The sequence below is a fragment of the Cryptomeria japonica genome, chromosome 1 (assembly GCF_030272615.1).
Source record: "Cryptomeria japonica chromosome 1, Sugi_1.0, whole genome shotgun sequence".
In the NCBI taxonomy this organism is placed as follows: Eukaryota; Viridiplantae; Streptophyta; class Pinopsida; order Cupressales; family Cupressaceae; genus Cryptomeria; species Cryptomeria japonica.
Window position 1 is genome coordinate 597,267,174 of NC_081405.1, and position 18,944 is coordinate 597,286,117.

Genomic DNA, 18,944 nt, shown 5'->3' on the forward strand with positions numbered 1-18,944 from the left:
ATGCTATTAAATATTGCCATTTGCAGCATGTTTGATCTTAAAAAGCCATTTAGAAGAAACAACAGATTTTCTAGTTGGCCTAGGAACAATCTCCCAAACATCATTCTTCATTATGGATTGATACTCCTCAGACATAGCATCCTTCCATACTTGATGCTTAAGTGCATCTGATACATTGTTGGGTTCAGTTTTAGAAAGATCATTCATAAGTGCAACATAGCTAGTGAATTTGTTAGGCCTTTTGCTTTCTCTAAAGGTTCCTGAAGGAGCAGCAAACCTCTGAGCTTCTTCTACAGTTTTGGTGGCCCATAGTGGTCTTTTCTTGAGATTTTCTCTAAGTGGGTTTTGAGTCTCATCTTCAGTTTCCTCAAGATTCTCCCTCTGAAGCTCAGGAGCAGGATCTTCATCTATGTTAGGGGTAGGGATATAGGCTTCAGGTTCTATTGAGCTTTGGGCTCTTTTGAAAGCTAAGTCTTCTTCAAAGATTACATCCCTACTCAGTTCAATATTCCTTGGACCAAATATATAGATTTTGTAGGCCTCGGAAGTTTCACTATATCCTACAAGTATTCCCCTTTTTCCAGAAGGCTCTAGTTTTAGTCTTTTCTCTTTAGGTATATGAATATAGACATGACACCCAAATATCCTAAGGTGGCTGATATCTGGCTTTATTTTAGTAAAGACTTCCTCAGGAGTTTTGTCTTCAAGGTGGGAGTGAGGACATCTATTTTGTATATATACAACAGTGCTTGTTGCTTCTGCCCAAAGATTGGTATTTAGATTCTGATCAAGAATCATGGCTTTGGCAGCTTCTACAATTGTCCTATTTTTCCTTTCAGCTACCCCATTTTGTTGAGGGTTATAAGGTATTGTAAGCTCCCTCTTAATCCCAGTGTTTTTACAAAAATCTTTAAACAAATCTGAGGTGTATTCCCCCCATTGTCAATTCTTAAGGTTTTAATTTTGTTTCCTGAGTAGTTTTCTGTTAGTGATTTAAATTCTTTAAACCTATTGAGGATCTCTTCTAATTCTTTACACTTCAGAAAGTAGATCCAAGTTTTCCTAGAGTAGTCATCAACAAATATTACATAATACAAAAATCCCCCTAGAGAGGGTACGAACATAGGTCCACATACATCAGAATGAACTAACTCTAAAACTTTGCTTGTTTTCCTAGTACTATTTTGGAAGGCAACCTTAGTATTTTTACCTAGGGCACATCCCTTGCATGCCCCTGAATGATATTGCTTTAACTTGGGTAGACCTGTGACAAGGTTCCCCATTGATGATAAAGCTCTAAAATTCAGGTGGCCTAGTCTTCTATGCCAAACTTCATTAGCATCTGTGGCTTCATGGATCAGGGCTAAGTTGGGCTTTGTGCATACCTCGTACAAATAGCCTTGTCTTTGACCAATGGTTTTAGCTTTCTTGATAGAAAAATTCCTTGGCCAAACCAACACTCTGTTGTCCATGAAGGTCACTCTGTATCCATTATCCTCTAGTGCTGATATAGAGACTAGATTTCTCTTGATGCCAGGTACATATAGTACTCCTTTGAGTTGAAATGATATGCCTGTCTTCAGTTTGATGGTGCAGGTTCCAATTCCTCTGACTGGATGTGTGGAGTCATCTCCGATGGTCACTTCCTCATCATTCTCCTCTATCATGGAGTCTAGCACTTCTCTAAACCCTGTAATGTGTTTGGATGAGCCACTGTCGATCACCCATGAGTTAACCTTGTTTGAAGCTTGGTTTGTCAGTGCTGAGTAGAGTACATAATTCTCAAAATCATCTTCTCCTTTAGTTTTTCCTGCCTTGGCAAATGTAGCTTGTTGTTTGGCTCTTTCCAAACACTTAGCAACATAGTGTCCGAACTTGTCACACCTATAACATTGAATATGTGACAGATCCTTCTTTGAAGTGTTCTTGCCTTGACGACCTTTCCTCTTCCTAAACTACTTCTTGTTTTTCTTGTTAGAGTTTGTGTTTAGGACTTGCTGGTCTTCATCTATATTCTTTTGTTTTATTCCTTTCTTATTCAACCTTGATTCCTCTTGGAGACAGTCATCTCTTAATCTTTCAAACTTTGGATATTAGGACCTTGCACTGATGCCTTGGACGAATGTGTCCCACACACTAGGTAACACATCTAGAGCAATGAGTGTTAACTCTTTGCTTTGGATCTCATATCCAAGGGTTGCTAGTTCATCCCTTAGAGTTGATATCCGCATGAAGTAAGCATTGACTGACTCCCCTTTGTTCATGGCTATATGATTGATCTCTCGTTTTAAGGCCAGAGTTCGACTTGCATTTGATATCTCAAATGTGTTTTCAAGTGCTTTGAAAATTCTATAGGCCGTTTCATGTTTCTTTATGATGGGCATTATGTTATTTCTCACCCCATCAACTATTATCTTAATAGCCTTTTCATTTCCCTCTATCCATGCTGCTTTGTCAGGTTCATTCTCAGGTTGTGCATTTTCAGTTTGAACAAATGAATCCACTTTATTTTCTCTTAGGATCATTTTGATTCTGAATTTCCATGCTGAGAAGTTATCTCCTCCTTCAAGTCTATCCTCAAATTTGATAGCGCTTGCCATTAGAGAAATGTGATGTTGGGTATAAGCTAGTTCTTAAATTTTCCACAAAATTGAACAGCCTCAGGTTCGATTAACTATAGCTCTGATACCATGTAAATGTATATTCAATTTGCAATTTAAAGAACATGTTTTATATATATGCAATGTAATGTATTATTATTTCTTTGTTGATTCACGATATAATATTTCTGATTTTGCTTTGCTGCAGATGGAGAGAGAACATTAATGAATTTCTATGCATCTCCCACAATGTTCCATCGGTGTATATATACCAATGAAGGGGGACCGATCAAGAGATACCTTGATCGGTCATGTTCTTTGGACATGATCGACCAAGATATCCTTTGGTCGGTGCCTCTTCTTAACTGATCCTAATCGGTTTCATTTGCAAGATATCATTCGGTCGGTAATATTAACAATGTGCAATCACCGATGGTTAATAACCGATAATGAATCGGTGGCAATGCATGATGCAACCGATTGTAATCGGTAACAAACAAGTTTGTTATGACAGATAAACAAATGCATTAACCCGAGTATAATCGATGATAAACAATTGTGTTAAGTCCGATAACTAAATGTGTTAATCCGATTCGGTGGCAATCAAAATATGTTATAGCCCGATAATCATTTCTTTATGAAGCCCGATAATCATATGCAAATCTGGACTATCAAATGATAGCCTGATAATATATCGGGGTTAGAACAAAAAACCCCAATTCATTATCGGTACTATCAGATGATAGTAAGTACATAAATTAGTTTCATAAATGAAGGAAGTTATAACAGAATTAAGGAGAGCATTTATAAATATCAGATAAAGGAATAGTAAGAGATGTCTTATCTTGCCGAAGCTATTATGCATCAACACCATGGCCTACCCAATAACAAATGACACACACCCATGGGTACTACATCACAGAGCACTTCATCCACATATGGACCAATTTTGAAAGCAACAAGACAAGACTTACCAACAAGCACACTATGACTCTTCTTTTACCAAGAAATCTTGTAGGGGTAAGCCTTTGGAATGCAAGAAAGCTGTAATTTATCAACAATTTCTGTACTTACTAGATTGTTAGTAGATCCACCATCTATGATCACCTTGCACACTTTGTCCTTACATTTGCATTTTGTTCGGAAAACACTCTTCCTCTTCCAATCAACTTCAGGGGTTTCTTTATCTTCAAATATTAAGGTTCTTCTCAACAACAAGTTCTAAACTGACTCAGCTTCGACTTCACCTAACCAGGGTTTTTCTTCTTCTTGGGCTACCATCACCATTTTGGGGTTTAGAAGGCAATCTATAGCCTTGTGGGCTTCATCACAAATAAAACACTTCAAGGGCCTTTGCATTGTCTACCTCTAAAGCTTTGCCTTCCTCTAAAGTCAACCTTCACGTTCTTGCCTTCTTTTAGCTCCTCGCTCATTATGGGTTCTAAGGTAGTATCTTTCCCTTTGCTTTCATAGCTTTCACCTCTTTTACTCATCATTTTGGTTTTCAATTTAGTTTCTCCTCAGCTTTCAAGGCATATTCATATGCCTCATCTACAGTAGGAACTTTCACCAATGCAAGTTCATCTTGAAGTTGAAATTTGAATCTATTCACATACCAGGCTGCCGCTTGTCCTTCACTCTCTTGGATGTCTATTTGAATTTGAAGCCTCATAAACTGTTTAGTATAAGTCTGCATTGATTGATCCATTTGCTTTAAATTCTGAAATTCTTTAAACAATTTTTGTTGGTAATCTGAGGGCAAAAATTGGCCTTTCAGATGTTTTAGCATCTTAGGCCAAAGTCGAATTTTATCTTTCTGTTGTCTTCTTCTCGAACTTTGCACATTTTCCTACCATAGGGCTGCATTCATCTTCGTCTTTGTCTTCCATCTCAAAGTACTTTTCCAATTCTTGGACCCAATCTAAAAATGCATCTGGGTTGAGATCACCTTTAAAATCAGAAACATCAACTTAGAACTCTGTTTTGCCAATGCCTCAATAAGCCTCTCCATAGGATCTGATATCCTAGTAGCATTCACCAAGTTTCTTCTAGGGCCGGCATTCCTCCTGCCTCTTCACCCCCAATTGATGTGGACTCCCCTCTGCGCCATCCCAGATTGCTCTAATACAAAAACCGATGCAGCAAAAGCTTAAACTCTTCTCTTTATCTTGTCTCAGATCAAACAGATCATAACTTAAATTCATAGAAAGGAAACCAGAAATGATCATGCCTTTGGAATTAAAAATTGTCATCCATAAAATACATCCTTCACAAACCAAAAATAATCTTTTGCTAACTGGAACATAGTCCAGATTTGTAAAAACAGACATTGAAGATTTGATAACAAGCTATCAACAATAATATGAAATCATACATATAAAAATAAGAGAGAAAACAGAATCCTGTATCATCACACCAGAAATCAGAAATGCTTACAACCTCAACTCAGAGCAGTGCTCTCTCCTCGAAAACAAAAACTTCCACCGAAAACAACCACTCAAAAATCTGCCTCCACTCCCACAAAAGGGAAAGCAAAACCCAAATTAGAATCAGTCCAAAACGGACAGTGACAAGCCAAAAATAGGCAGAGCCAACAAGGAAATAAAAAGTAGACAGGAAGTGGGTCCAATAATTAATCTACGGTTACATTAGTATCAAAATCATGGCAGTTACCATATTGTCACAAAGTAAATTCATAATAATAATTAAAAGATTATTAATAATAAAGATTTTAATAATCAAGAACAATAATAGTAAGGAAAATCCACATATAAATGAGGCCTTTCACGGTGGCTATAAGATAGGAAATATGGTCGCAAAGCATATATGTTGTAATCTTGCATCTAAAACTGCAAAAATTCATACAATTTTTATGATGGGAAAATACATAGCTATTCTAAGAAAAGCAGTCTTTTGTTTATCAAGAGTTCAATACATCATTATAAACTCAGGCTTGAATGCCATAAAATCAAAACAATAGGTCTTGGTCTTTGTAAAAAAATATCGCAATGCCTACACTTGTTTTGCATGTGTCATTATGAATGGCTCCCTCAAAAGGAGATTGTGAGATGTAATGAATTTGATTTTATGTCATGTTACCATTCTACAAAAAAAATCCATTATATTGTGGTTCATACTATCTTAAAATATGTCCTTAGTTTCTAGTACAAGGATACAGCATATATTCTACATAATAACCTCATATTTAAGACATCTTTCCGGATAGGACATTGAAAAAAATGTGTTGTAGCCCAAACCACGCCTTCATTTGGCTATAGAACCATTGAGTGCAATTTCATAATATTGGAAGACAATCTCAGGATGGATACAACAAAGGATCTCCATATCAGAACGCAAAGGAAGACGATGAAATTGTTTGATGTCATAACCATGATATCATAATTTTGATGGTACCCAAGGTGATTGTCAATTTGACTGAAGTTTGGAAAGTAAGACATAGCCTGACCCAAAGTAAGAAACAAGTACCCAAACGCTGGAGGTGGGGTGTTAAAAAAGGTGGCTGATGTGGCAATCTAGCTGACTAGAGTGGAAGTCAGCATGCACAGTGAATGTTGTTGGGATGCATCATGCAACAGATGTGCAACACAAGTTGATATGACCAGGTGGGGGTTCACTTGTCTCCACAATTTGCAGGATCAATTTCTTTGCTTTCAGCTGCAATGCTGTGGAAAGACTGAACACTTCTAAGGTTTCTAGACCACATAAATGTTTTTGCTACATATTTAGAAAGATGAAAAACAGTTGACTCTCATTGCATCCATCATTTTTACATTCATTCTATTATTGGAAGTACAAGAATAGAGGCCTTTTGAGTTGTACAGGCATGCCGTAAGTGCGAGGAGTGAATTTGTGACTTTTTCAAGACACTGAAATGTGACATTCAAGATACTCACCATGAATATGTATGCCCATATTGCCTTGCTACCATGACCCACCACATTTCACTAAGCTATGCTAGATGGACCTGTTGAGACATGGACCAACTAGGACTTGAACCTAGGACCTTCCATACGCTGCTGGAGTGCTCTACCACTGAGCTACTAGCCCCTCTTGGACTAGTCCATCGTCGGTCCGGGTGTGGCTTAGTTCCAACACCAACACCCCCCCTTAAGCCACACTTCTCGTGTGCTTGGGGATCCTAGCCTGGACCTGGCTCTGATACCATGTTGAGACATGGACCAACTAGGACTCGAACCTAGGACCTTCCATACGCTGCTGGAGTGCTCTACCACTGAGCTACTGACCCCTCTTGGACCAGTCCATCGTTGGTCCGGGTGTGGCTTAGTTCCAACACCAACAGGACCAACTAGTCTAGATGCCTAAGGTCACCTGGGCTAAGGTATTGTAAAGGGGGTTTATCTACTATCTAAGCTGGTACAAGAAAATAAAGTTAACTAATCATACAAAGAAATCCATTGTTAGTGTGCCCCAAGCAAAAGGCTTATCTATACAAGTGGAAAATTTATTTTTCTTGTTGCTATGTCAAAAGGGAGAGCAAGAAGGGGCTGACATATAGACATTACATGGGCTGCAATGTGCATACTCATCAAGATCAGCAAGAAATAGGTAAGATTGTTGAACAATTTTTTGAGTTGTTTTCTGGGTCTAAAGGGCTGCCCCCTAGGCAAGCCATTGAGCATGAATTGTGGTTATTGCCCAATTGCCCTTTGCCAGCCATAGAGCTGTACCGTCAGAGTACATTAGATGCTAATGAAGTCAAATTGCAGCTTAAGGCATCAATTGAACAAGGTGTTAAGGCCAAGCACATCATCTTGAGGTTCTCCGATTGTTGTAGTACCAAAGAAATAGGGTACATGGCATATGTGTGTTAATACTGGGCACTAGGGAAAAATTACAATAAAAAATAGGTAACTGTTGCCCCAGACAGCTGACTTGATGCACTACAACATCAAGTTTTATTTAAAATCAAGCTATCAACAAATGCGTACCAAGGATGACATTTGGTAAAAAGTGTTTAAAACCAAGCAAGGTCTCAATGTGTGGCTTGGTCTACCATTTGGTTTGAGCAATGCTCCAGTAACTTTCACGCAGTTCATGAATAAGGTATCAAGGTCACTTTAGAGTTTAGACTCTTGCATTAATGGGCACTTAGATGATATCTTGCTTTTAGATGACACAAGAAGAAAATGCTAACCATCTCAACCAAGTGCTTCAATTTTTTGAAGGAAAACAAATTGTTTTTGATTGTTAAGAAGTGTGAATTTGCAAGGGTATTACTCATCTACCTCAGACGTGGTAGAAAATGGCAAGATTGAGATTGATAAAAGGTTGAAGCTATAGCGAATCAGTCAAAGCCCACTTCTATTTTGGAGACTAGGAACTTCATTGGGGCATTCCAAGACCTTCATAAGTTTCTAAAATATTTCTCATATGTTGCTGCTCCTTGGCATGATATCACAGGGGCTGGCAAGACCTTTCATTGGGGTTCAAAACAGCAGCATGCATTTAATGACTTAATCACAAAATCAGCAATGCACTCATGCTTTCCTATCATCCATCTACCATTTGAGGTTGAAACTGATGCTGGTGACTATGCCATGGTATTTGTTGTGCTGAAAGGAGGAAGACCAGTATGTTATCATTCTGAATTGTTCAAAGGGATTATCTTTAACTATAGCACATATGAGAAGGAGTTGTGTGCTTTGGTGTCCAAAGAGAAAAAGTGGAAGCACTATCTAATGGGTAAAAAAACAGTGTCTCTCATGGATTATCAACCATTGCAATAGTTGCATGCTCAAATAAACCTCCAACAATCTCATCAATTCAACTGGATGGGATTCTTGCAACAATTTCATCTTTTGATGTACAAGCAGATTTATATTCTTCAATATGATGAAAAATGCAGATTTATATTCTTCAGCCTTAGTCATAAGTTTTATCAATTGACAAACTCATTTTGAATCTTTTCCTTGGCCAACTCTATTGAAAACACAAACCTAGGGACTTAGCTTATCACCAACGCTGTTGGGCTATTTCACTAACTAATATTTGGACTTCAACCAACATCCTCTTGTTTAGTCCAAAAACTATTCAGTGTCTTAACTCACCCAAATCAAACAAGAAAAAAACCCCAGTGTAACACTTGAAAACCCTGATCTCCTCATTTTGGGCAGATTTTTCATAAAAGACAATGGAAAAGAACAAGCCAGGTAAGTAGGGGAAAGTGAACTTTTAACAGAAAGAATGATTGTCGAGAGGTTACAGCAACCTTACACTTTTCAGGAGCATGTGAAATTAAATTTTAATTTTTTAGTTTTTGATTTTTTTAATATGGCTTTAAATGTTTGTTCCATTTTTACCCTATATTCTTTAGGGAGTCTTCTATGTGTATACACCTAAAAATAGTCTGAGGATAATTAATTAAATAAGCAATTATTTAATTAATCCCCCTTCCTAATTTAATTGAATTCATTAGCAATTTGATTAAATCCCTTTCATCTACTTATTAATAAATTTAAGGATTTATTTAATAGGTTCATTTCAATATTCCCCTTTGATTAATTAATCCAAATTAATTAATCCCCCCCCCATTTAATTCATTTCTTCTAATCTCCTAATTAATTAAAACAAATCAATTTATGAGTTGTTGAAAATTAATAAGTCTTTTTCCTATTATTTGAATTTTTAAATTCAAATTACCCACATGCTTCTAACCACCTAACCTAACCATCCCTTAACCTAACCCATTCCACCTAACCTTGGGTTTAACTAACCCTATCCTATCTTGCACATCCTAACCTCCTTATCCTAACCTCCTATGGTGTGGATATTCTCTCCTTGAGACACATGGCACTTAGGCCACATGTCTCCTCTCTTAGACACTTGCCCTCTTATGAGCAAGGCTCCTTGACACTTGTCACGACAGAGATGACAAGTGTCCCTCCCTCCAACCTCTTCTCCAACCTCCTCCAAGTTCACCCTTGATATCTTCAGACTCAATCTTGACCGTTGATTCCTGCCACCTCACCCCTGGCCTTGGAAATCCTATAAATATCCCCCATTTTGGAGCACAAAGGATCCCATCTCACATCAATTTAGGCATTGTTACTATAGGCATATCCATTCTAGCATATCATTTGAGCATTGTTATTATAGGCAATTATATCTTAGATCTAGTTTAATTTGATCATTTTCTAGCATAATTGTTGCATCATGTAGCTTAATCAATCTCTTTTCTAGCTTAATTGCATCATCATCATAGCTTAATCATGCATATCATTAGCTTAATTAGACTCTTGGATCAATCTAGCATAATCAATCTCATCTAGCTTGCATATCATCATCATTTCAAATCCTCTGTCTAGGTGTAGTCAAGTCACTGGGATTGCTTATCTAGATTTGAGAGCAAATCCATACTCGCATCTCTTAGGAGGCGATAGGTAGTTTTGTCACGGTTTATCTTTCATTTGCTTTTAATTTCCTAACCATGCTTGTAATGATCTATTGAGTGTTTGTGTTGCAGCTGCAGGTACCCTACTTCACACACACAACACTATGCATTAGCCCTTCCATTCCTATCTAAGTCATTTCTCTTTGATCATCCTTGTAGCTTTCCTTGCCATTCACATCTATGTCATTCCTCTTCCACCATCCTCTTAGCTTTCCCTGCCCTTCCCTGTTGTTCCCATCCCTTGGAAGTTTGGTAAGATAGGTTATTAATGGCTTTGATCTCAAGCACACTAAAGCCTCATCTCTATTATTTGTAATCAAACAAGCAATATTGAAACTTTACTCATTCATTCTATGGAATGCCATTTGCCTCTAATGCTTTCACATTACTGTTGCAACACATAATGCAAAATGCAAATAATTAGTTTTGCAGCCACTAAATCTTACTCACCTTATCAAATAATTGCTCATCCAATTTTGCAGTCCCAAATATAGAATGATTGACGATTTCAATATGAAAATATTCAGTTTCTAATATCTATCATCAATTTTTTTCTTGGTGACCCCACACACCTGTATAGGAAAAAGGTCATACTCTCATCATGTCATCTAATGCTCCCAATTAATTAATTTGATATTTTTAAAATCCCTGTCAGTAACTCAAGATTATTAAAGGTTATTTTCAGATTGGCTTGCATGTGTTCTCCAAATACTTATTACTGTTTGCCTTCAATTCTGCCCTCGAATTTTGATGAGCAACCCAGTTTTGAAGGGAAATTTCTTTCCTAGACATGCCACAGTCTGAGATGAAGCTTTTGTGTGTATAAATAATGAATTTTTAGAGCTGTTTGGCACTAAAGCTTTTCACTCTGGCTGTGAGAACATGCTTGCCTTCAATAAAAATGAAGTCTGACAGAAGAAAATACTATTTTTGGAGCATTTCAACAAACAAAATCCTTATAATCTCTCTAGTGATAAATCTGTTCGAAGCTTCAATATATATACTGATGAAGCTTCTAATACTTCTAAAATTTTGAAGAACAAAAAGAATATTAAGTTAATAGCAGCCTTTCAAAAAATGGAATAAACATAAGAAAGAGTCCCTTTTATCTTTACAACAATTGCCATCTGAATCAATGCTTTCCTGTAGAAGTTCAAATATGTTAAAGCCGATAATTTTTAGTTGAATGCAAATCTCACCTCAGCTGCTGAGAAGAAACGGTCACGATCAGTGTGATATTTTACTATTTCCAAAGGTTGACCAGTAAAAGCAGCATACATCTTGTCGATTTTCTGCACTCAACAATGTAGATAGAGAAATGAGAAAATGGAAAGCAGAAACACCTTATGTTTGAAAACATGCAACAGTTTCTATATTCAAAGTTTCAGAGTAACATGGATACATACAAACTTCAATAAGATGGTGAAATGGCAGTAATAAAGACATACATTGACCACTGTGCACAGCGAGAACCTGAACTTAAAAAGGTAAAGCAGACTATGTTTCCTAAAGCTACAATGGAATATCTTGAATAAATATGCCACAGTGCAGGTCCTTAGCAATTTTTCTCTACCATTAAGTATGCATAAGATCCCACTCATATCTATATAGTAAATCCTTAAGAATTTTATCAAATGGACTAGAGGATTTGGATAAGAAGGTGGTCAAAAACATCATGTCCCAAGACTACATGTCCAGAAAAGGAAATACGGATTTCTACATATCTTTGTTTGACCTTCTAGCTAATATGATTCAAAAATAAAACTTCAAACTGCAAAATATATGTGTCTACAAGGCATCCTTTCTCTTATGTCCTGCACGTTTAAATATGTCTAGGTTTGTTTAGTGACTAGTCACATTTTTGTTAAATTGTGGTCCTTGCAGTCAAATTTAACTAATATGGGATTTATTCTCTAATCAATATGATACCGAGATTCCTTTATACAGCACAACATCATATAAGAAAGCATATGCTTCTCAGCCTATTCTGCAGTTTTAGATATCTGATACCGTTTAGTCTTCAAGAATTACATCTTGGTGACTTCTACAAACCCATGCATTGCTACAAACTACTGAGTTGATGGAGATGCCAAATTTTCTGACTACTGTGGATATTAACACAGACTGCAGCACACCATTTAGACATTTTACCAATTATAGGGCTGGTCCAAGACCATGGCAGACTCAGTATGCTGCCTCATGACCAAGTTTATATGACCCTCAAGCTTGTCACCAAGTTGGATGGCAGGAGACTGTTTTCTTTTCTTCTACGTTATTAAGAAGCACCCTTGTGGCTCCAAGTTAAAGCCCATGACCAAAGGCAATCCTCAAAACCATCAATGATGATTACAAAGTTATGGACAATTCTTGGTCAGATGGAAAATTCAAAATACAATTAGGTTTCCTAAGTTGAGCATCTACTGATATATTTCTTTGTGCATTTTCATGCTGGAATTGTAATTATACACACTTTTACTGCTGGTTATTTGCATGTTGTTGGATATTTTTGCTAAGTGCTGTTTTCTCAGGTGCAACATTCTATTTAAGACTCATCATAATAAATAAATTCTTTTAAAGGATGGACTGAATGAGTATAATTTGATTATATAAGTCAGAAAAAGAGAGAGAAGTCAAAAGAGTGGAGAAGTTATTAGAATGTACACATCACGTCAACCAGCCAAGGAGATAAATCAAGGCTCCAGCTGTACCAACACCTCCATATAAAGAGAGATGTAAGAACCACATAAAAAAATCAAACTGATAATGATGCTAATCCAAAGCCTGCCAAACCTGAACAAAAACATTATTTACTCTCCAGTTGGCTCTTGCAGGATTCTTTCCTCATTCAATGTGCACTCCTCTCATCTTTCATCAAAGCCCAACCACTTCAACACATCTCATCAAGCGCTCATTCTTTCCTCATCCAATGTGCACTCCTCTCATCTTTCATCAAAGCCCAGCCACTTCAACATTGTTAATGCATTAGTAGCTTCTGCAAGATAAGATTTTCCTAACTCGTTAATCTCCTCTATTCTGTTTTGGTTTACTCTTCTATGCTATTAGATTATCTGATTTATGCTTTCCAAACTGAATATGTTTATCAGACTGTAACTTTGATCTTGATTATGATATTGATATTGGATAAAGATGGATTAGATCGACGACCTGCTTAACATAGTTAAGCATCGATCTAAATGCTATCAGGCTGGTAACCCGATAGCATATTAATGTCGATTCATTATGAATCCGGGTATTAACCCGATAGCATATAATGCTATTAGTTATTGTTAATGTTTATATCGATCCATTATAATCTGCTTTAACACCGATTCATTATCGGGTATGTTTATATCGATCTGTTAACATATACAAATGGCACCGATTAGTTATATCGATAGACAGTCACGACCAAGTGACATCTTGGTCGGACATGTCTAAAAGACATGTCCGATCAAGGTGCCACTTGATCGTGACTGCCTTGCTATATATACATCATTCAAAAGAAAAGGAATGACATTGAAATCGATACATGTTCATCCTTCAGACCTGCAGAAAAGAAAGACGATATTATTATTGTCATAGTAATAATACAAAAAAAAATAAATCGAAAATACACTATCTAACATATAACTTGTTCATTAAATTGGAAATTGCAATAACATTTACATGGTATCAGAGCCAAGTTGATCGAACTTGAGGCTATTCAATTTTGTGAATAATTTAAGAACAAGGTTATATACTACATCACATTTCTCCAATGGCCAGTGCTATCAGATTCGAAGACATACTTGGAGGTGGCGATGATTTTTCAGCCTGGAAGTTAAGAATCCAGATGATCTTAAAGGAGAACAAAGTGGATTCATTTGTTCAAACAAAAAAATGATCAACCTGAAAATAAACCTGACAAAACCACATGGATTGAAGGAAATGAAAAACCATCAAAATAATAGTTGATGGGGTTAGAAACAACATAATGCCCATCATAAGAAAACATCAGACAACCTATAAAATGTTCAAAGCACTTGAAAGCACATTTGAGATATCGAATGCAAGTTGAACTCTGGCATTAAAACAAGAAATAAATCATATCACCATGAACAAGGGGGAGACAATCAACGCCTACTTTATGCGGATATCAACTCTAAGAGATGAACTAGAAACTCTGGTGTTGGCATTATGAGAACCGGCATGAGCCTTATGTAAACTGGCATGAAGACATAATGATATTGTATGTTGTCATTGATGTCAATATGAGACATAGTGTGAACCAGCACATGAGATAAGAGAAGAAAGAGATACCGGCATATGTGTGAACCGGTATATGCCTAAGTGAAGCGGCACATTTGTTCAAAGTGAACCGGCATGCAGTTATGGGAACCGACACATGGAAGCACTGTATGACTACCGGTTGGTAAGGCAGCTTCCACTTCGGGGTTTCCGGTTGGAGTATCTCAAGTCTGAGTGACTCAATCGGTGATCTTTGTGTGATAAGTCAGTAGTATGATGGAGGACAGATCGTGTTGCCACGTAAGCTCTGTGCGCGTGAAGGATCTTGCATGAAGAAGACTATTCCTATCTACCTCGGGAATGTGCGAAGTCTGTCAAATAGTGATAACGCGTGATGGGTTATCAACCGCCATGAAAACGGTGGATAATGGACGATGGAGAATGTCTTGAGATCGACTCAAGACTGGTGCATTCAATGCAGTATGTTTCAACGGTCAAGATCGAACCGTTTGAATTGCTCAACCTAACAGGTTTAGGGTTTAGGGTTTTTGCTACCGACCTGTATGTTCCCTATAAGGTCGATGTTAGGTTTCTATCTAAAGTTGTTGGCAAAAAGTAGTGAGTGTGTATCCAACGAAAGTGATACAAGATTCTTGCCAGACCATAGGAGAAAAGAGATACCTGCAAAGTGTATGTGCAGAAGGAGTAGAGGAGCCTAAACGGATCTGTATTAGTATTAAGTACTGTTAACAGATCATTGTAATACCTGTTGATCTCTAACCACTTCAACAGTTGCAAAATCCCCTAACAGGGTAGCCTTAACTGGCTTGATTCAAAATCCCTTAAATCGGGTGGTCTTAACCGGCTTGCTGTAAATCCCTTAACCGGGTAACTCGAAGCTAATGAGTTCTGAGAAGCTAGAAAAGCTTAGGAGATCCTTTCAGCTATTGAGTTCTTAAAATCCTCTAACAAGGTGACCCTACCGGGTTTAACCCTTAACCGGGTGATCCCTAACAGGATCTGTTCCTACCAGAACCTATTGTAATGTTCTTAACCGGACAAGGCTCCTAATAGAGCCGACTTCTAAAGAGTTCAAAAAGCAGCTTGTGGGTATTCATCCCCACCGTGGTTTTTCCCAATTGGGTTTCCACGTGAAAAATATGTGTGTAATGTGAAATGCTTTTGTCTTGTGATGCTTTGTTTTATCTGTTATGCACATGAAGTTTCTATGTTTTATGCCTGTGTATAAAACATATTGAACTCACTGTTGTGAAGATTTGATGGTTAGGTCTACTAGTTCATGCATGAGAATATTATGATAATGTGGTATTGAGCTAAGAGAAAAGCTTAGTAAGTGACCGGTTCATGATTGATTGAGTTATTCTGGATGCTACCGGTTGCACTCTCTTTTACCGGTATCTCTGTTTATCAGTCATTGAGAGTGGTTGTTGTCAAACCGGTTTTGAACTGTATTTGTGTCTGTACTGATTCACACCCCCTCCCCCCCCCCCCCGTCTCAGTACCGGTTTGGTACTAATGGTTCATCATTGAGTTATCATCTGGATTATGAGATCCAAAGCAAAGAGTTAACACTCATTGCTCTAGATGGGTTGCCTAGTGGATGGAGTACATTCGTCCAAGGCATCAGTGCAAGGTCCAAATATCCTAAGTTTGAAAGATTAAGGGACGATTGTCTCCAAGAAGAATCAAGATTGAACAAGATGGGAATAAAAAAAAAGAACATAGATGAAGACTTTCAAGTCCTAAATACTAACACAAATAAGACAACCAAGAAGAAGCAATTTAGGAAGAGGAAGGGTCATCAAGGCAAGAACACTTCAAAGAGAGACCTATCACATATTCAATGCTATAGGTGCGATAAGTTCGAGCACTTTGTTGCAAAATGTCCAGAGAGAGCCAAACAAGCCACATTTGCCAGAGCAGGAAAATCTAAAAGAGAAGATACCTCCCAGAACTATGTCCTCTACTCAGCACTTACAAGCCATGCATCAAATAAGTCTAACTCCTGGGTGATCAACAACAGTTCATCCAGACACATTACAAGGTTTAGAGAAGTGTTAGACTCCATGACAGAGGATAATGAAGAGGAAGTAACCATCGGAGATGATTCCTCACATCCAGTTAGAAGAATTGGTTCCTGCACCATCAAACTGAAGACAGACATATCATTGCAACTCGAAGGAGTACTGTATGTCCTCGGCATCAAGAGAAATCTAGTCTCCATATCAGCCCTAGAAGAAAACGGATACAGAGTAACCTTCATGGAGAACAAGGTGTTGGCTTGGTCGAAAAATTCTTCCATCAAGAAAGCTAAAGTCATTGGTCAAAGACGAGGCTATTTGTATGAGCTGTGCACAGAGCCCAACATAGCCCTAATTCACGAAGCAACAAATGCAAATGAGGTCTGGCATAGAAGACTAGGCCACCTGAATTATAGAGCTTTGTCATCTATGGGAAACCTTGTCACAGGTTTACCTAAGTTGCAACAATATCATTCAGAAGCATGCAAGGGATGTGCCCTAGGTAAAAATATCAAGGATGCCTTCCATAACAGTACTAGGAAAACAAGCAAAGTATTAGAATTAGTTCATTCTGATGTATGTGGACCTATGTCCGCTCCCTCTCTAGGAGGATGTTTGTATTATGTAATATTTGTTGATGACTACTCTAGGAAAACTTGGATCTACTTTCTGAAGTGTAAAGAATTAGAAGAGATCCTTAGTAGGTTTATAGAGTTTAAATCACTGACAGAGAACTACTCAGGTAATAAAATCAAAACCCTAAGGACTGATAATGGGGGGGAATACACATCAGAATTATTTAGAGATTTTTGTAAAAACTCAGGGATTAAGAGGGAGCTAACAATACCTTATAATCTTCAACAAAATGGGGTAGCTGAGAGGAAAAATAGGACAATTGTAGAAGCTGCCAAAGCCATGATTCTTGATCAGAATCTAAATATCAATCTTTGGGCAGAAGCAACTAACACTGCTGTGTATATCCAAAACAAATGTCCTCACTCACATCTTGAAGATAAAACTCCTGAGGAAGTATTTACCAAACTAAAGCTAGATATCAACCACCTTAGGATATTTGGGTGTCCTATCTATATACATGTACCTAAAGAGAAAAGACTAAAACTAGAACCTTCTGGAAAAAAGGGGGATACTTGTAGGATATAGCGAAACATCCAAAGCCTATAGAATATATATACACGGTCAAAGAAATATTGAACTTAGTAGGGATGTAATCTTTGAAGAAGACTTAGCCTTCAAAAGAGCCCTAAATACAATAGAGCCTGAAATCTATATCCCCACTCCTAACATAGAAGAAGACCCCACTCCTGAGCTTCAGAGGGAGAATCTTGAGGAAACCATAGGTGAAACTTCAAACACACCTAGAGAAAACCTCAAGAAAAAACCTCTATGGGCCACCAAGACTGTAGCAGAAGCTCAGATGTTTGCTGCTCCTTCAGGAACCTTCAGGGAAAGCAAAAGACCTAATAAATTCACTAGCTATGTTGCTCTTATGAATGATCTCTCTAAAACTGAACCAAACAATGTATCAGATGCACTTAAACATCAAGTATGGAAGGATGCCATGTCTGAAGAGTATCAATCCATTATGAAAAATGATGTTTGGGAGATTATTCCTAGGCCAACCAAGAAATTTGTGGTTTCATCTAAATGGTTATTCAAAATCAAACATGCTGCAGACGGCAATATTGAGAAACACAAGGCCAGATTTGTAGCCAGAGGATTCTCACAAAGGGAGGGAATAGACTATGAAGAAACCTTTGCACCCGTTGCCAGATATACATCAGTGAGAGCTGTATTAGCCATTGCAGTAGCAAAAGGATGGAAGGTACACAAAATGGATGTTAAGACAACATTTCTAAATGGTGAGATCTCAAAAGAAGTCTACCTAGAGCAGCTTGAAGGGTTTCAAATTTATGATGCAGAGTCTCATGTGTGCAGACTCAAGAAAGCTCTCTATGGGCTTAAACAGGCCCCCAGGGCCTGGTATGAAAGAATTGACACCTATCTCTCAGGACCAGGCTTCTATAAAAATGATGCAGATCCTAATCTCCACTACAAAAGAAATAAAGATGATATGCTAATGTTGATTTTATATGTTGATGACTTATTAATCACAGGAAATGATCATCTTATAGATCAATGCAAAAAATGATCTATCCAAAGAATTTGATATGAAGGACTTAGGACTCTTTCATTACTTCTTAGGATTGGAAGTATGACAGAATTCTGACAATATTATACTAAACCAAAGAAAGTATACCTTGGACATTTTGAAGAGATTCGGAATGCATAACTGCAGACCTATGACGTCTCCCATGGAAACAAATTTACATAAACTTAGGGAAGCAGCAGCAAAGTCACAATCCACTGATCCTACACTCTACAGACAGATGATTGGGTCCCTGATGTATTTGGTGAATACAAGGCCAGATATCTGTTATGCTGTCAATGCCTTAAGTCAGTTTATGTGTGAGCCTAAGGAAATTCACTTGATTGCAGTGAAACACATTATGAGATACTTACAAGGTACTCTAAACCTTGGTCTCAAATATGAGAAAGTCAATCTAGACCTACACGGATTTACAGACTCAGATTGGGTTGGGAGTGTGACTGACAGGAAAAACA

General features: G+C 37.6%; 1 protein-coding gene across 1 annotated transcript in view; it reads right to left on the minus strand.

The window, feature by feature from the left end:
- LOC131027842 (ATP-dependent Clp protease proteolytic subunit 6, chloroplastic) overlaps positions 1-18,944 on the minus strand; it is a 105,349-nt gene that overhangs the window by 4,401 nt on the left and 82,004 nt on the right. The window contains exon 6 of the mRNA XM_057957944.2: positions 11,232-11,324. Coding sequence (XP_057813927.2) covers positions 11,232-11,324 — 93 coding nt within the window. The remainder of the gene's footprint in view (positions 1-11,231; positions 11,325-18,944) is intronic.